The 20,488-nt window shown below is 42.4% G+C and overlaps 1 protein-coding gene across 4 annotated transcripts in view; it reads right to left on the bottom strand.

Annotated features, from left to right (window-relative positions):
* ATP8B4 (ATPase phospholipid transporting 8B4 (putative)) overlaps positions 1–20,488 on the bottom strand; it is a 352,146-nt gene that overhangs the window by 150,474 nt on the left and 181,184 nt on the right. For all 4 annotated transcript variants that reach the window (XM_068275401.1, XM_068275402.1, XM_068275404.1 and 1 more), the window contains exon 8: positions 5,575–5,647. In XM_068275401.1, coding sequence (XP_068131502.1) covers positions 5,575–5,647 — 73 coding nt within the window. The remainder of the gene's footprint in view (positions 1–5,574; positions 5,648–20,488) is intronic.

Genomic DNA, 20,488 nt, shown 5'->3' with positions numbered 1-20,488 from the left:
ATAAATATTTTGTGGTCCGTTTGGACCCCAGCAACAAAACCACTGCAGTCGACACAGTAACATACAAAATAATTAAAGAATATCTGATTAGGACTTATCGTTGATGAGGTTACAAATTCCTATAACAGTGGCTGTTAATAACTTCCAGTGTTTCTATAGCGCCTGCAAAATTCTGCTTGGTGTCCAACAGGACCCCAGTGGGTAGGATAAGGGTTAAGGAAGATTTGTGGATTCAGATCTGCTTAAAAATGAGGAGTTGGAACAAGAAATTAGGACTAGCATAAACTATTTTTATAAAGAAAGTAGAACACCAAAGCTCTGGGATACACTAAAAATGCGTAATCAGGGGTGTCTTTATTAAATTAAAGATAAAGATAAGAAAAAAGGCTACAAGAGCTCTTTAATAGGATTGACCTACAGAATATAAAGCTAATAACTCTAATGGATGTCAAAAAGCAATTCAGGTGGTTAGAAGAGAAATTAATAAGGTTTTAGACCAAAAACTAATCAGACAATTTACTATCCAGGACAAACAGTAGCGGCTAGGGGGCAACAAATAAGGAAAAAGTCTAGCAAGGAAACTACAAAAAGAGTAAGAAGGTTTATTGAAAAGGTAAAGACAAAGTATGTTTACAGTGCCCAAGATATAGGGAGCACTTTTACGCAATATTATAAAGAATTGTATAACCTAGATAATGACACACTACGGTAAAAGACTGGCCCATGTGGCGGGACCTGCGGCTTCCGGTTATTGGCGAACACGCAAGAGAGCCCCATAAGAGAAAACTCGTTTTTAGAGGCAGTTAAATCTCTTAACACTGGCAAAAGCCCAGGTCCAGATGGGTTTACAGCTGATTATTATCATCACAGACCAGATTTAATAAATGATAACTGTAATATAGAAACCTTTTCAAAATTAACTATTAAACCTGCTATATCTTTGATACCTAAAGAAGGGGCTGCTATCCCCAATCACAGTAAATTTAGACCAATCTCTATAATAAACATTGATGTGAAAATTTACTTCAAGATCCTGGCTAATAGATTGAAGCTTACTTTGGATTCTCTGTTGAGATACCAGCAAACTGGTTTCCGCAAAGGAAGGCAAATGTACAAAAATATCTATACTGCCTTAAGTTATACTGTACATACATACGTCTAATAGACACAAAGCAGTATTATAGGCACTCAACACCGACAAGGCCTTTTGACAGGTTGAGCAGTAGTTTCTATTCTCTGTTATAAGAAAGGTTGGGTTGGGAGAGGACCTAGTTAGCAGCAATTTTTCAGAATTTAATATATCCATTGGTGCGAGACAAGGGTGTCCTCTCTATTTAACCTGTCACTGGATCCCCCGATTCCCCTGATTTAGCGGACTTAAATGGGCTAAGATGACTTCAAAATCTTAGCAAATGCAGATGATGTTTTACTGTCTCTCCAGGAGCTGCAGGTCTTGCTACTGGAGGTTGACAAAATTCTGCAATCCTTTGCTCGATATTCGTATTTCAAAGCGAACAATAATATGTCGATATTGTTGGACCTAGGCTTCTCTTTTGAAACCAAAATCTGGTCCAGACTCTTTGTAGTTATACTTGAAGAAGCGAGTCTATTAATTATTTAGGGGTAAAAATTAGTAAAGATCTCTCCCAAATATTTCTTCTTAAATAATAACCCAATCATGGTGGATTTCTAGAAGGCTATGGCTGGTTGAGATAAACCTTGCTTTAGTAGTATAAATAGAGTTGCAATCATTAAGATGTTGATACTGACAAAGATTTTGTTTCTGTTTCAAAACCTGCCCATCATGATTCCGTTTCACAACCTGCCAATACTGGTTTAAAGAGAATCTGTATTGTTAAAAATCGCACAAAAGTAAACATACCAGTGTGTTAGGGGACATCTCCTATTCCCCTCTGTCACAATTTCACCGCTCCCCTCCGCATTAAAAGTAGTCAAAAACAGTTTTAAAAAGTTTGTTTATAAACAAACAAAATGGCCACCAAAACAGGAAGTAGGTTGATGTACAGTATGTCCACACATAGAAAATACATCCATACACAAGCAGGCTGTATACACCCTTCCTTTTGTATCTCAAGAGATCACTTGTGTGTTTACCTTCTGTCCCCTGCAGCTGAGCTCCCATGCACTGAATATTAGTGACAGGCTGTGAGGCTGATCCTTTCTTCCTGTCTGTAATTCCTCTGTATGTGTCAGCCCAGCTCCTTTCACAGCCTATAACAGAGGAGGATTTTTATCCAGCTCTCTTCTATCACTGATAAGATAGCAGAGAAACTGCTGGCTTATGTAAATAACACACACACTGGAGTGTGCATAGAGTGGCCTGGAAAGTGGTATTCATAAGCAGACCAGCACGGAAGAGTTGGCAGGCTTTCAGACACAGGGCGACAAGTCTGACAGGGGAAAGATACATTGATTTATTACAGAGACAATGATAGTAGAAAGTGCTGCAGTAAGCCAGAGCACATTAGAACAGGTTTAGGAACTTGTAGGATGGTAGAAAAAACATTGTAATTTTTGTTACGGAGTCTCTTTAAGGCCTGTAAGGACATGTTGGTTTACTTAATGTGGAAAAAAAGAGCAAACATTTTCATATGGCACCTTAATTAGGATAAGAAGACTAGGCTGACTTGCAGTGCTTGACTTAGCTAGTTTACCATCAAGCAACACATTTAACCTGCATTCTGACTTTAAGAGAGGTTGGAGTGTGGGAATAAGGTCGACTATTGGGCTGGAATGGAATTGCATATATTGAAAGATGATACAGCACTGTCCTGGAACCTAAAAAGTATTAGAAACTCTGGCTAGATCCTGCACACATTCCTTGATAAAAAACAAGCCTGACAGTATGGATGTCAGGACAGTGGTGGATAGTCCACCCTCACTGTTCTATCTTGCACGCAACCACAATTTTGTCCCTGATCTGGACCAGGCCTGGTTCAGAACGGCATGACTAGATCTTGAAAGCAGAATTTGCTACGCGCTGGAATGGTTGGCCTGGGGGCAGCTGACCCAGGTGGGAGGAGCTATGCCTGCAGTCAGCTTCTGCTACCTGCAACTGGCTAGCTATATCAATTATATAATGAAGCATTTCGGTCCAATTCGCCTGGAACTATTTGAACTTTGAAATGCAGTTTATGAACAATACTAGACCTCGAAAAGCCCTTTCATAGTCATCTCAACATTTAATTAAAGCCAAAAATATTGCCGATATAAGGGCTAGGGTTTGCTGAGAACAGGATTTTTTAATAGTACTTGATAACAAGAGTTGGTCCAGAAATATCAGATATATCTGTCTCCCAAACAACACTGTCTTCCAGATTATGCAGCATAAGTTAGTCATGAGATGGTCCCCACAAACAGTTTTGATAAGGGGTTTGCCAACGTCTTGGAATGTTGGAGATGTTTATCAGGAAGAGGAAGTTTTTCTCATATATGGTGGTCCTGCCCTCCTTTACTAAATTTTTGGAAGGGAATAGAATATTTGCTAAAAACAAAGTTTGATAAGAGCATAGTAATTATTGAAATCACAGCCCTATTCGGATTTGATCCACTTTGGCTGGATGACAGGCTCAGAAAAATGGTCCATACTGCCACCTTGATCATGAGGAAATTAATTTCAGAAATGTGGGGCAGGACAATCATATCATCAATCTCAGAATGGCTTGCAAGTGTGTGGAGACTGAAACCACTTAGCTCTGAACTTGCCCCAGTGGAGAATAGTGTATGGTGCACGGGCAGCACGGTGGCGTAGTGGTTAGCTCTCTCGTCTTGCAGCGCTGGGTCCCTGGTTCGAATCCCAGCCAGGGCACTATCTGCAAAGAGTTTGTATGTTCTCTCCGTGTCTGCGTGGGTTTCCTCCGGGCACTCCGGTTTCCTCCCACATTCCAAAAACATACGGATAAGTTAATTGGCTCCCCCTAAAATTGGCCCTAGACTACAGTACTTACACTACATAATATAGACATATGGCAATGGTAGGGATTAGATTGTGAGCTCGTTTGAGGGACAGTTAGTGACAAGATTATATATATATATATATATATATATATATATATATATATATATATATATATATATATATATATATATATATATATACACACACTGTACAGCGCTGCGTAATATGTCGGCGCTATATAAATACTAAATAATAATAATAATAATAATATGGTGCAATCTCAAGGCCTTAAGGCCCATACACACGTCGGACTTTTGCGAACGACGGTTCGTTTGAATGTCTCGTCGTTCAGTCGTCCACACGCCAAATCGGGCGTGTGTACAGACTGTCGTTCGGGTGATATGACTGGTTTTGAGTGATCCGCCGGGCGTGCAGACAACTGAACGATGGGACGTTCAAACGGCCCGTCGTTCGCAAAAGTCCGACGTGTGTATGGGCCTTATGGGAGATCCGTTTAAAATACTGCCTTGCGAGATGTATGGACACAGTACAATAAGTCTCCATTTGTCAGTATTCATGGTCAATGTGAAACAATTAGTTGGATGTGATTGTTTCATAATCGGCTGGGAAATGAATTAACAATTGACATCAATCATATATAGAGGAAAGATAACACACACTCCTATGCAATTTTCTTCTCATTTCAATCTTGTGTTAATCATTTTATCTTAATGGATATGGATTGAAAATGAATCGATAGGCAACATTCTAACAGAGCCAGACATACACATGAATGATCCCTGGTATTTCAACTAATATTTTGCAGATACTGAACTTGGGATTTGTCACTGGCAATCAATAGGCTGTTTTTTTACCTGATCCAATCATTTCCTTGATAGGAAACAAAGGTTGCAAGGCGTGTATCAGGCCTTAAAACCAAAATAACGTTTCATAGTCTTCAATCAGGTCCTCTTTTTTATGTTGTGCATCCCTATTGGTCGTTTTTACATACATTGTGATTGGTCCATCTGAATTTGGTATTGCGTATATAAGACTGCATGTTTGTGCTGGATATTAGAGAATGCATTAGATATTATGATATCTAGAACGATATTAGAGATCGCAAGAAACATTATACTTTGAAACAAGGGGCTGCAGCTGACTACAAGCTGATTTCTCACATGTATTTTTTTTTGCATATAACTTCAATAAAATAACTTATTCTTCCAGCAGTGCTGCTATGTAATTTTTGCTACTATTGATTCTGGAGGGTGGCAGGATCTTTTTCAGTCATAGCACGCTGAGTCTTCATTGGAGTGCCGGGTCCACCTTGTTTTTAAAACCAAAATAAGACAGTGGGATACCAGGAAAAACAATGATTAAATCTATGGCAAAATGTATTAATCTAATTTGTTTATTCTCACTTCAGTTCAAATTAAGATTAACATCTGACCCTACAAGGGGCCATCTTATAAGGAACATACCATTAAGTTGTGGGGACTTTAGTTGTAGAATACTTTCATCTGACTACAATTTATGTCCAATGCAAAGGCGGTTTAAACCAATGCATAAAATGGCTTATTTCTCTGCTGTAGACATCATTGTGCAAAAACAAATCAAGAAATCATTGAAAAGAAATAATAAATATTACATACAACCACAAACTGATTGTTCTCCAGCCGTATGATATCTCCTGCTTTTACATTCATCCATTTTTCATTCTGAAGTCTGTGAAAGACAAAGAGAAGAAAGAGAGAGCATAATTGATTTCGTTTCACAGAATTCCTCCTGCCATTTTCAATCAGCCTGAAAGCTAAGTAATTCTGTAACAAAAGAATGTGAGGATCCAAGATGTAAAACCGTGACATTTCAAGCACACTAATACGATTCCATGAAAACAGCATTGGGAAGCAAAGTGCAAACGAGGATGAATTTCCTTACCAGCTTGCTAACAATTTGTTTAGGAAGATTTCCAAATGAAAAAAATAAAATAAAAGTGGAAACAAAGCTGGAGCAACGAAATGCTCATCTTGAAACATTTTTCTTACTCAAGCCTTCAAAATAATCAGAGCAGGTCTTGAATTCTGAACACTTACCATAGAGACTTGGTGATGTACTATGTCAAATTATGCTACATTCTCGTACGTGCTGAATGTTGGGGATTCCACCACAGTTATGAGAAATATGACATTTACATCACTGTAACCCAGGATGCAAGGGAAAATATCTGGGCAGTGCATCATTTGATAAAGCATGCAGTAATAGACTCTCTCCAAACATAATCACATACCTATCATTAGAGATCTATAGAGATTGCAATCTTGACTTCATTGAAAAAAAAAAAAAAAAAAAAAAAAAAAAAGATTCTAGTCTTTTGTCTGCATTGCTCATCCTTGGGTTACAATACATTATAAAACAATAACCTGTAGCAGGCCTAGTTACTAGGTGTTCAGACATGGAGCTGGTAGATCATGTGATTAGCACTAAAAATTAGTAATAAATAATCAACGGTAAAGTAATAAATCTGCACTCAACAAACAGGAGAGATTATTAAAACTTAAGATCAATTAACTATGAAGAAAATGTTAATATATATGATAATAAGATAATGATTTCTTATTTTTTTGTCTTTTATATATTTAGGATGCTATGCAATCTATACTTTTACCACTAGAGGAAGCCCAAACATCCTTTATGCATTTACACACTTTGATTTATGCACCTTTCCTTTCACAAGGTAAATCGTGTAAATGTTTATGCGCACTTGCACAGCACACATACCCTGGATGCATGCACATCGTACTTCTTATATATATACTACATAATAAAACCCCTGTCTCTGCATCCGTGTGTGTCTGTGTGTGTGTCCCTGCGTTTGCGCTACTGCGCATGTGCTGCAGGGACACCCTTTGGATGTAGCAGGACAGACAGGGGGCGGACGGGTGCGCGTGTATGGCGGATGGGTGCGCGCGCATGCGCGCTGGCCGCGGTGACGGACCTAGCCCGTTTTTTCTTTTTCCACCGTATTAATGATTATGCCTTTGTTCTTACTTTTAAACCTAAAAACTTGGACTGGATTTTTTTTTATTAAATATTTGATTGTAATTTCCCTAGGAGATAGTTTGATTTTGTTAATGGTTACTTTTCTTCTGTTTTCCCTATTTTAGACTGAACAACAATTGGTTACCAAGTTGTAATATCCACTTTCACATTATATTTTATAGCCTTATTTTTCTCATAATGAAAATATCCAGCTAAAAAGTCAGGAACCTTGGTCATTTTCTGTGCGTTCAGGTTTATTCCTCAATCATTATATATTTAAATTATCATTGAGTCTATAGATGGAATACAAGTGCCAAATGTTGTCTCCTTGGTTGAAAAACTTGCATGAAGCAACATAATGCAGTTTGCACGCTCTCTTTTATTTTATCTCTATTGAATGCATATTAGACAATTTTATTCCAACATGCTGGCAGATGCATTCATTTTATACTTATTGTATAAAATATATTACTAGGAACCTTAGCCAGTTTAATAAGGGGCTCTAGGTCTGTCACCGCCACCACCTGTCAGCGCCCCCCCCCGTGTGCACACACGCCTGCCCATCCCCCTGGCTGTCCTGTTTCCATCCGAACAACGGCTGTCCCTGTGGCACATGCGCAGTAGCGCAAATCAGGGATACACACGCGTGTGCACACACACACACACACACACACACACACACACACACACACACACACACACACACACACACGGACATGAGACGCAGAGACACGGGGGTTTTATTAGGTAGGATAGAAGTGGTCCAGTCCTGCAAAATGCATTGGAAAGGGCCAATAAGAAGCCTTGTTTATGGAGTTTGATCTTATTGTTAGGCAAGTACTTACCTTCCTTATCATACTGTACTTATATACTTTTGGGAGCCTCCATAACCCCCCTCTAAAAGAGAAACCGTAACCAAGAATTGAACTTCATCCCAATCAGTAGCTGGATACCCGCTTTCTCATGAGAAATCTATTCCTTTTCTCAAACCGATGATCAAGGGCATCTGTATGGCTGATTTTGCGGCGAAAGCCCTCCCACAGTGTGATGTCAGCGCCTCACAGCACTTAGGTACTGACATCACACTGTGGGAGCCTTGTTGCATTGTGGGAAATAACAGCTGTTTCCAAGTGCCAAAAATGCAAGCAGCATCTCCTTCCAGTGACATTGCCTGCCAGCAGTAAATATGTCACCATGTGATGAATGTCAGAATGTAAATCAGGGAGATGAAAAATGTTACGAGTAACACTGATTAAATCATTTATACATAATTATTGTAAAAATTAAGCACTTTTTTTATCACATTTTCACTGGAGTTCCTCTAAGTTGCTCTAACAGTAGTACTACAGTTTTGTTTCCTTTTCCCCAAGTCCCACCTCCTCACTACCTGTCGCTTGGAGTGTGCTGATAGGAGTACATAGAGTCAAGCGAGCAACAGGTGTTTCCCACAAGAGACACATATTAAGTTGCAGTTGAGCTAGCATACAATGTAAGTAGTACCCTCATTTGGATACTGTCCAGAGAATTCCTTATAGTACACTAAGAAGGGTCCTGCTTCACTTTTTTTCTTTTTTGTAGTCCATCACTTAGGTACTTCCAATCATTGCCTTCTTTTTGTTTTCTTATTTGCAGCATGTAGATTTTCTAATTTTTGTGTTCAGTCTCTCATAGAAGAACAGGAAATCGGTGGTTCTCTGCCTTGCATTTTCCTTCCACAATGTATGTAAGAATGAGTGTTGGTTAACCTGAAACGTGTATCCTGGCCTTTTAAAAAACTATGACCTTGAATCAGGATACATGTAAGTACTGTACCGTAATTCCAAACCAAACTATTTTGCTTAGAAATGTACCTCATCTTGTTTTAAATCAAAACATTGGTCCTATAACTGGGCTATGCAATGTCAAAAGATTACTCTTTACTTAGTATAGAGCTACAAACTATGAAAACTGCTCACCCTGCAATGACAATGTGGTCAGTAAAAGAAAGTATTAGGCAAAGCTCTCTTACATTAACTTCCATTAATTGTCTTTGCAAGGTTGGACAGACAATTGAGAGCTGTTAAGAAAATAAACTGTTTTCCCTGCTGTATTGACGACTTATTCACTTGCCGTGAACTCTGTGTTGGGTTAGTCCCCAAACATAGAGAATGATGATGAAAAGGGTAATATAACTCATCCTCTTTTGCTCATTTTCTTTCAAATCCAGCACCTATTACGCTTTGTACTTTTGTCCTTAGTTCTGAAGACCAGAAAACCCCTGCACTGCATCTTTCACTAGATTGTTCTTACTAATGAAACACAGGGCCTTAAAATCACATTTTCCTCATCAGAATGAGGTAATTGGGGATAGAAAGAGTTAATTCAATGTGAAAAACTAGATACATCAGGATCCTTTCATAGTAGAGAAAGGTGATAAAGAGGCCAATTGCCAAGCCTTACGATGATACACACCAGGGCAAAACTGAGCTTCACAATAAAATACTGCCATTGAATGCTGTCCAGGACAGCATGTACTTGGATTGATATAAAAGATGTTGTCTTCCACTTTTGGGCCAAATGATCTAGTAAAGCAATATGTTGATTTTGCAGGGTATGTTTCCAAGCTGAATTAGTATTTAGAATTGCTTTAAATATGTCAGACAAGTGTAGTATACATACATATGCATTTGTAAAAACTTTCGCTATAATTGTAAAGATAATGGTCCTGGCTCAAAATGTTCTCTTAGTGGATATTTTCTGATTTCAACTACTAAATCTCTTTTCAGCACCTAACTATTGAAAAGTATAAAAAGTAATTTTAGTTACTTAAAAACTTTTATGTTAAATACTTTTTTTTCCTTGCTGGGGACTAAATAGTTTAATGTGTTGCTTTCTCTCTTGGAGAAATTTTCTACTAGAAAAAGATGCAAGGGAAAAGCCGAAAGTGGTTCTAACTTGTTACTACTCTATCTAAAACTAAAATAAAACAATATTCCTGGAATTGGGCTCTAACAGTCCTATATTAGTATACTTAGCTGTTCCTAGATAAAGCCTTGGACCCACTGGGAGTGATCTTGCAACACTCGCCATTTGCCAAGGATCTGCAATGCACTATCCCAGTGGATTCTCAATCACAAATTGCTGCTTGCAGCACTCAAAATTGCAAACTTCCACGATTGCTCTGTGATCCTTCATAAAGTCCAGTGAGTCCATTTCAAGCTGCATAATTTTGCATACTACACTATAACATTTGCATTAACGAACAGTTACTTGCATCTCTTTGGCAATCCCTGCTGTCTCTGATTCCCATGCAGGTGCCACAGTCTGCTGCACAGATTATAGTGTAGAAGAAGAACACAGCAATAGTTATGTACACGTGTGGCTTATTTAAGGGACTTCTACATACCTGGGGCTTCCTCCAGCCCCATCCGCTCGGATCGCTCCCACGCCGCCATCCTCCGCTGTATGCAGCTTCAGGAACTGGGTCCCGTCACTGCCGTCAGTTGGCTCCAGTCTATGCACGAGAAGTGCGCCCTCTACGTATCTCTCCATCTCTCTCGAAATAACCTCTGACCTCTTAATCCAGTGTTAAATAGCGGCAGACCTGTTCACCACCCGCCCGCCCGCTTTACCTCACGGCTGCCACTGCTCCTGGCCCCGTCCTGCAGATAATCCACGTTCCTGTTTATTCTCGGCATAATTCACAAGGCGCAGAGTAGCGGTGACATGTTGTAAAGGGCAGCTACTGTATCCAATAAGAGTGCTGCCCTATACAGGAAGTGATCTCTGTTTACTTCCTGTATAGGGCAGCGCTCTTATCGGATACATTAGCTGCCCTTTACAACATGTCACCGCTACTCTGCGCTGTGTGAATTATGCCGAGAATAAACAGGAACGTGGATTATCTGCAGGACGGGGCCAGGAGCAGTGGCGAGGTAAAGCAGGCGGGCGGGTGGTGAACAGGTCTGCCGCTTAGGGCTGCCAGGAATGTTAGCAGCAGCAGCAGTGAGGTAAAGCGAGCCCTAAATAGACAGTAATTTATAGCACCCAATCCCACCACAGTCACAGGCAAGCATAACGCCAGCACCCACCTACATAAGCCCCATATAAGCAGTGCAGCATGCAACAATTTATAGCACCCACAAGGTATTATTTAGCAGGGAGCAGGGGGGAATCTGGCTATATACACTAAAGGTCATGGATACCCCCAGAAAATATAAGACCTCCCCGAAAATAAGCCCTAGCACATTTTTTGAAGAGTAATTTAATATAAGACAGTGTCTTATTTTCGGGGAAACACGGTATGTATGCATTTCAGTTTAAATCTATCTATCTATCTATCTATCTATCTATCTATCTATCTATCTATCTATCTATCTATCTATAATGTCTATATCCCTCGAGATTGTATGCCTTCCGGCAGGGTCCTCCTCATGTCTCCTACCTGTTCATGCACCTCCATTACCGTACACCCATTCTATGGATCTGAGTGAATTTGAGTGAACTCGACTTGCCTAATCCCCATGCTCCCATCCAGTGACTGACTAAGCATTATCTTGTACTCATGCTGTGCTGCATGATCTGGTTTTTCTTGTATTCCTGTATTGTCTTGTTGCTGTATATCACCCCTAAATATTGTCTGTAACCTTAACTAATGTACAGCACTGCATAATATGTTGGTACTTTATAAATACAATAAATACAATAAATAAATATATAAACTATTCTTATCTTTACATGTAAGACACACTATGTATAACATATAGAATTCCTAACAGGGTGAAGATGCACACAATAAATTTATTATATCTGTAGGCACATTCTAAACTTTGAGATGCCTTGGACTCAAATAAAGACACTTGGGATCATATAATCCTTTAAAGGAAATGTCCAAGCAAAATAAAAAAATGAGTTTCACTTACCTGGGGCTTCTCCCAGCCGCATGCAGCCATCCTGTGCCCTCGTAGTCACTCACTGCTGCTCCAGTCCCCCCCCTGGCAGCTTGGCGACCTCGGAGGTCGGCGGGACGCATTGCGTACATTTTTACGCATTCCCGCTAGTGCAGGAACATTAACACATACATTTTTACGCATTACTGGTTCATTGCATAAAAATGTACGCATTGAACCAGTAACGCGTAAAAATGCATGTGTTAATGTTCCTGCACTAGCGGGAATGCGTAAAAATGTACGCAATGCGTCCCGCCAACCTCCGAGGTCGCCAAGTTGCCAGCGGGGGACTGGAGCAGCAGTGAGTGACTACGAGGGCACAGGATGGCTGCATGGGGCTGGGAGAATCCCCAGGTAAGTGAAACTCATTTTTTTATTTTGCTTGAACCTTCCCTTTAAGACTTGTTCAAGGCTAGAGGCTGTACCAACATTCTGCATCAGCAGTGAGGTAGACTATACTATCTTTTTAGACAAGAAATGTTCTGAATTTTATTGATTCAGACTATTTAGTATTAAATTGTAATAAAATCTGAATAAAATACCTATTCCTTGTAACCATATGACAGATCATGCACAATATAGAAAATATGTACTTCAAAACACACTTTATAAAATTTTACCTTCTTAGATTTTATATTTTATTAAGAAAAAAATTATATATGTTTTTATTAAATCTATAAACTCTTATAACTAATTGTTTATTATTTGAAAATCCGACAACTTGCATTGCTGCATAATGCGTGCGGTAGGCACGGATCATGCAGCAACGTGCTGCAGACCTTGCTTCGTCAATGCAGCGGTTTGGATACTTCCAGCACACTACGTTGCATTGCATTAAGTGTGCAAGTCTCCAGGGAAGCCTAACACAGGGTGACGCAGCACATAAGTGTGCGAGGGGCCTAAGAATAACATCGGATTCATTCAGTAAAACGCTGCCTTGAGGGTCTAGAGCAAACAAGATCTAAAAAGGAGACATTAAAACAGTACTTCAGAATGTGATAAATAAAAGGATTTCCCTATTCATATGAATTTCTGCTATTAATCTTTGAATACTGTTTTTTGTTGCACATAATATGCATGTGAATGCAAATCATCTGTTTCTCAGCTTATCGCCTAACTCATCTAAACAGACTTGCCTACTGGCTAGTGTCTAAAACACACACAGCTGATACCTTCTAAAAAAATAAAAACATTTTAAAAAGCTTACATTAAAAATGTTATTCCTATTGAATGTCCAGCCTAATCGCACTTGAGGGAGTTTTCAGACAGGGAAATATTAGATAAGGTAATAGAAGAGCAGGAAAGTGGCAGTCATGAGCATATTGGCAAGGGTGTCCAAAACACAGAGGAATTTAAGCAGAACCATTTGATGCTGGTTGGTTGTCCTTTTCATCAGTTAACAGTAAATTTTGTCATTCAAAATGTTCATTCATAACAATTTAAAGCGGCAGTTTCTTTTTAACAATTTGTATGAAATGTGTTGGCTAATTGCTATTGTTTCCCAGCTGTGAATGCAGCAGGATCCATCCTGATCATCCTATCCCCTCCCCATAGGACAGAGTATGCAACACAGAAGAAAGCCACACAAGCAAGCCTGTACAGCGAGTTGTCACACAATTTGAACAGAAAAAAGAATTTTAGATGTGAAAAAGTCTGAAGAATATTTGAAGCATTGGAAGTAGGGGTATGAATATGAGTGCTGGAGAAAAATACATTTTAGTAATGAAATTCTAAACACTTTTGTGTATCCAACTGTTAAATTGGCATATATCTCCAGTTTTTGAGGTCACTTTCAGTCCTAAAAATGTTACTCTGACTGAATAACACTGATGCCCACAGACAGACACCGTAAGGATCTGAGGTGCTCACCAGTTTCCTTTCAGACCCTATAATCCCAATCTCCACCATGAACTTCACCTATAGACAAGACCTTGCTGTCTGGAAATGTCTACCACACTTTAATTACTCTCAGGACTTAATTGTACAAGGTATAGAATCTAAGAACAAACAAAATGATGAAACTCCTAAGAGCTAAATAGAGACTGAGTCCAGGGATGAGGTCAAACACAGGAGATAATATCTAACTAACTATCCAAGTGATATGCAAACTGTGGGTCAGGAACATGCCAGGGGTCATGCACAGCAGCCAAGTGAATAAACCAGAGTTGAGACAAATGTGCAGTCAGTACAAGCAGAGTTCAATACAGGTGGCAATCCAAAACGTGGTCGAAAGGTCAAGCAAGGTTGTCACATAAGAGCAGTCCAGTCCCAAATCACACCCTAGCAGTTAAAAGCTATCATGGGAAATGAGCAATGGGAAGGGGCAGAGTTTTATTGGAGCTGACACCAATCAGGTGGGACAACAAGTCAGAGCAGTCCATAGGCTGTCAAAGTAATGGAGTAATAAACTGATTAATCCATTATCCTCTAATGCAGGGGTAGGGAACCTTTTTGGCCGAGAGAGCCATAAACCCGACATATTTTAAAATGTAATTCCGTGAGAGCCGTACAAAATGTTTAAAACTAAATACAAGGAAATGTGTGCATTTTATGCAAAACCAACACTTTAAAGTACAATATGTGTCTGAATTCTTTTTAATAATGTTGTTATGCAGTCCCCATTACATATATTCCCTTCTTCAGAGTGCTGGGCGGGGGGAGATTGCAAAGGGTGGAGAGTGGGGAAGGCCGGTTAGGGTGCTAAGTGGGGGAAGGCAGGTCAGGATGCTGGGTGGGAGAGGCAAGTCAGGATGGGAGCAGCAGGTAATGTTGCAGGGTGGGAGAGGCTGGTCAGGTTGGGAGCAGCAGGTCAGGTTGCAGGGTGGGGGGAGGCTGGTCAGGATGGGGGAGGCTGGTCAGGATGGGAGCAGCAGGTCAGGTTGCAGGGTGGGGGTAGGCTGGTCAGGATGGGAGCAGCAGGTCAGGTTGCAGGGTTGGGGCAGGCAGGCAATGTTGCAGGGTGGGAGAGGCTGGTCAGGATGGGAGCAGCAGGTCAGGTTGCAGGGTGGGGGGAGGCTGATCAGGATGGGAGCAGCAGGTCAGGTAGCAGGGTTGAGGCAGGCAGGTAATGTTGCAGGGTGGGAGAGGCTGGTCAGGATGGAAGCAGCAGGTAATGTTGCAGGGTGGGGGGAGGCTGGTCAGGATGGGAGCAGCAGGTCAGGTTGCAGGGTGGGGGGAGGCTGATCAGGATGGGAGCAGCAGGTCAGGTAGCAGGGTTGGGGCAGGCAGGTAATGTTGCAGGGTGGGAGAGGCTGGTCAGGTTGGGAGCAGCAGGTCAGGTTGCAGGGTGGGGGGAGGCTGGTCAGGATGGGAGCAGCAGGTCAGGTTGCAGGGTGGGGGTAGGCTGGTCAGGATGGGAGCAGCAGGTCAGGTTGCAGGGTTGGGGCAGGCAGGCAATGTTGCAGGGTGGGAGAGGCTGGTCAGGATGGGAGCAGCAGGTCAGGTTGCAGGGTGGGGGGAGGCTGATCAGGATGGGAGCAGCAGGTCAGGTAGCAGGGTTGGGGCAGGCAGGTAATGTTGCAGGGTGGGAGAGGCTGGTCAGGATGGGAGCAGCAGGTAATGTTGCAGGGTGGGGGGAGGCTGGTCAGGATGGGAGCAGCAGGTCAGGTTGCAGGGTGGGGGGAGGCTGATCAGGATGGGAGCAGCAGGTCAGGTAGCAGGGTTGGGGCAGGCAGGTAATGTTGCAGGGTGGGAGAGGCTGGTCAGGATGGGAGCAGCAGGTAATGTTGCAGGGTGGGGGGAGGCTGGTCAGGATGGGAGCGGCAGGTCAGGGTGTGGAGAGGTAGGTCAAGTTGCTGGGTCGACAGGTGATATTGTTTGGTGGGACGGAGGGTAGGTGAGGTGCTGGGTGGCAGGTGATATTGTTTGGTGGGGGGGGAGGCTGGTGAGGTGCTGGGTGGCAGGTGATATTGTTTGGTGGGGGGGAGGCTGGTGAGGCGGTGGGTGGGCAGGTGATATTGCTTGGTGGGGGGGGGAGGCTGGTGAGGTGCTGGGTGGGCAGGTGATATTGCTTGGTGGGGGGGGGCTGGTGAGGTGCTGGGTGGGCAGGTGATATTGCTTGGTGGGGGGGGGGGAGGCTGGTGAGGTGCTGGGTGGGCAGGTTTGGGGGGGGGGGAGGCTGGTGAGGTGCTGGGTGGGCAGGTGATATTGCTTGGTGGGGGAATGGTAAGGTGCTGGGTGGGCAGGAGATATTGCTCGGTGGGTGGGGGAGGATGGAGAGGTGCTGGGTGGGCAGGTGATATTGCTTGGTGGGGGGTAGAAAGCAGGTGAGGTGCTGGGTGGGCAGGTTGGGAGGGGGAGGCTGGTGAGGTGCTGGGAGGGCAGGTGATATTGCTGCTTGGGGGGATGGTGAGGTGCTGGGTGGGCAGGAGATATTGCTCGGTGGGTGGGGGAGGATGGAGAGGTGCTGGGTGGGCAGGTGATATTGCTTGGTGGGGGGTAGAAAGCAGGTGAGGTGCTGGGTGGGCAGGTTGGGGGGGGGAGGCTGGTGAGGTGCTGGGAGGGCAGGTGATATTGCTGCTTGGGGGGATGGTGAGGTGCTGGGTGGGCAGGAGATATTGCTCGGTGGGTGGGGGAGGATGGAGAGGTGCTGGGTGGGCAGGTGATATTGCTTGGTGGGGGGTAGAAAGCAGGTGAGGTGCTGGGTGGGCAGGTTGGGAGGGGGAGGCTGGTGAGGTGCTGGGAGGGCAGGTTTAATACTAAATAAAAATTATTCTATCTGAGTTAACCAGTCTGTCCCTAAGCTAAAATCCCCCAAAGTGCTGCTTTACAGACAGCACACTCACCAGGCCAGGCAGCGTGGCAGAGTTCCACAGCGCGGGCTCCAGCCTTTCCTCTTCACTGGCCGCAACACCAGTCTCCTCACTCTGCGTCACCATGGGGGCGGAGTTACAATACGTTGGCCGAGGCGGTGCACAGCATGGCCATGTGAGGGGAGGCGGAGATCTAGGAGGAGGCGGACTAATGAGGATGGAGGCCGGACACGGAGAGGAGGAGGCGGCGACGGCGGCACACGAATTTAAATTTTGACACAGTCTCCCTGGCCGCGCTGTCACCAGAGATTTAGCGAGCCGGAGAGCCACATGCAGGCTTGAAAAGAGCCATATGTGGCTCGCGAGCCATAGGTTCCCGACCCCTGCTCTAATGGCTAGCACCATCGCCACAGGGAATAAGACAGACAAGTGGTCACGTGTGTCTAAGGGACCTATTTATTCACACATGTGCAAGGATGTAGGGAATGTCTCTCATATGAAGTTTTTTTCTTTGCATCCTGAATGATTCTCCTGGCAATTCTGTATTAAATTTTGTTGGTCTACCTGACTGTAGCTGGTGAACAACTGTTCCATTCTTGGATCCCTTCTCTTCTCTGTCAACTCTCATGGCCTGGGACCAGTGCTGTGGAGTCTGTACATAAAAATCCTCCAGCTACCCAGTTAATGATTCCACCAACTCCGGCTCCTCTAATTTGCATATAACAATCTTGTTGATTGAAAGTATGCGACATTAATTAGCATTTCATCACTTCCAAAGCTTAGGAATTTTAAAGCTATATTAAGATGGCATCTGCTTTTGGGAACAAAAATCTCCTGACCAGGAAGCTGACACTCTACCTTCTTGGCAATCACGGCCTGTCATTGTCAACGTGAATGCCCCAGCATGTTGTCTGTATAATATGATTCACAGGAGCCCCATATTAGCCAGGTTCCGGTGTGTAGCCCTACCACCTTGCAGAAAAAATCTCTATATTTTCTATATCTGATATAGAAAAGGCCAGGGCCATTTTCTGCAAGGGGGCATATCTATGCACCGGAACCCAGCTGAGACGGTTAAACAGATTCTTATCAAACAGACAATGTGTTGGGACATACTAACTTTTAAGCATTAGCGTTCCTCTGTGTTTTGTTTTGTTTTATGTACACCACAGATGCATTTTAACTAAACTTAGGACATGGCTGTAGAGTAGCTGTTTAATAGAGATCAAAACTATTCCTTGGTAAAAGTACTTGAAGAGGGTGCAGACAGGAACAAAGAACATCAATTGGGCCCTAGGTAATCTAACTGTGAGTACATCTATGACTGATGTGCAGGTACTCTGCAAGAGAATGGGGAGATTCTACCTCTATTACACATTCCTTATGCACCATCTGAACCAGGTTTACGGGTGATAGACAACACCTCTGTGTTTAATCTACACAACATTCTCAGTGGATTCACAACAGCTCTGCGGGGAGTGCATATGTAGAGTATAGTACAATTGTGTAACTTAATTTGTTGTCACCATTCCCAAATTTAACAACCTATCAAATTAATTGATTTAACAAACAAAGGAAGTGCATATATTTTCATATAAATTTGCATAAACCTGCATGTACGCAGAATTATTTGCATCTCATTGACCATCCCTACTAGTGTCACAACTACATATCAGGCATTATTCTTACAGCAGAGATTCCTGTGTACACATCAGATATAGAATCACATTCAGATATGTATATCTGACTTTAAAAATATGGTGACTGCTGTATTGCAGGAACCCAAATAACTTATTTTTTGATTGGTTTATTTCATTTTTGTGGACTAAACACAGCTATTAGTGTTTATATGTTATTAACTATGACTTATCTGAGAAATAAAACATTTTATCATATTTTCTCTCTTAATTACAGTTCAAGTCTATTAAGAGTCTGAGCATTTACCCCCCCGCCCCCAATTCTATCTCCTCGACTCAATAGGCCTGCCTGGGACAATTAATATAGTTATTAGGTTTTTAGTATCACTTCTACACTGATGACCAAATCTATATTGATGGCACCCAAATATAATTCTCAGCTCCTAACTTCCTTACATTATTACATTGAGCCTTACCACTGATATGCTGTTTCTGTGTCAGGAACACTACGGTTCTGCCAGAGACCCTGCTTTCTGTTCCATAAGTGTCTGAAAAGTACTAATCTGTTGTTACAGGTCAACATCTGCAAGGAGTTTGTAGGTTCTCCCCGTGTCTGCATAAGTTTCCTCCCACATCCCAAAAATATACAGATAAGTAAATTGGATTGCCCCTAATATTGGCCCTAGACTACGATACATACACTACACAATACATACATAGACATATGAACATTGTAGGTATTAGACTGTGAGCCCCTCTGAGAGCGATATAAATACTAAATAATAGTCCTTTATTCCTGGAGAAAATTGCTGTGAACTGTCATAAGTGTCCACTTCTGGATTCACAATATTCCTGTGCTTGAGGGGATCAATGGAACCCCTCCCTTATATAAGAATATGCACAAAGCCTCTAACGTCTGACAATATCAATACTACAGTCAGCACAAAATTGCAATATCTCTGTGGTGTTATTATTTTTAAATGAAACAATTCCAGTATACATTTCTGGTATCCCCATCACACATTAAAGGAATTTTGTTTCTACCACATACTGTAAATAAACATTTAACTACCTTAGAGCTTCACTTAAAATGTAAATTCTAAAAAAAAAACATTCCTTCCAAGGTAAAAGAAGATATTTGATAAACAGATGATGTGAATGTTACTGGCTAGACACACAGATAAAGCACATATTGACCAAAAGTAATGACAGCAGCTAGACAAAGATATATAAACGACCTTACTGAAGACAAACTGCACATCTTTTTCTTTGTAAAAGTACACCTACATGGAACAGAGAGCCTGCGTGTGGTCTTTTGGCACTGCTAACATCATAACAATGTGCTTCAGTTCATTACTAGGCAGCCAGCCATCTGTTTATGAATCAATGGCTTTCAGTAGACAAAATAATGATATTGTGATACAGTGTGGGCTGGCTTTACGGTAAGATTGTTTAGGACCTTTTATGGAGAGTAACTCATACAATTAACTGGTTAAACTATACAATACAGCTACATAATGCCACAAAATGGCAATACCTTGCAGAAAGCTTCCTGCCTCCACACCTAAAATAAACCTTAAGTAAAATAAAGAAACCAGCTCAACCTGAAGCAATGTTATAGAAGTAACAAGGGTTAAGGGCTCTTTACCATTAACCTCCCTGGCATTCTGATTCTGCGCAGCCGCATGGTCGCGCTTGGTTTTTTAAACCTAATTTTTTTTAATCATGTAGGTAGCCTAGCGCTAGCTACATGATACCCCCCTCCCTGCCGATTCCCACCCACCCTTCCGATTGCCGCCGGCGATGATGCCCATCAGGAAATCCCGTTCTGAACGGGATTTCCTTCAGGGCTTTCCCCGTCGCCATGGCGATGAACGGAATGACGTCATCGACGTTGTGACGTCATAGGGAGTCCCGATCCACACCTCAGCGCTGCCTGGCACTGATTGGCCAGGCTGCACAAGGGGTCTCGGGGGGGGGGGGGGGCCTATTACGCGGCGGGTAGTTGCGGATCGGCAGCGAGCGGAGAAGCTGCATTTCAAAAATAAGATTATTCAAATCGGTCCACAAGGGCCTGAGCGGTGCCCTCCGGCGTTAGCTCAGCTCGTCCAGAACGCTAGGGAGGTTAAGAAACATGATCTCAATCCTGCTGCGATCATGTTTCTTTCTATTTCCAATACTGTGATTTCGCCGTGATCCGATGGGTTTATG

This window comes from Hyperolius riggenbachi, chromosome 3 (genome assembly GCF_040937935.1).
Source record: "Hyperolius riggenbachi isolate aHypRig1 chromosome 3, aHypRig1.pri, whole genome shotgun sequence".
NCBI lineage: Eukaryota > Metazoa > Chordata > Amphibia > Anura > Hyperoliidae > Hyperolius > Hyperolius riggenbachi.
The sequence above is the reverse complement of the archived record's forward strand: the minus strand, read 5'-3'. Positions and strand labels throughout refer to the sequence as shown.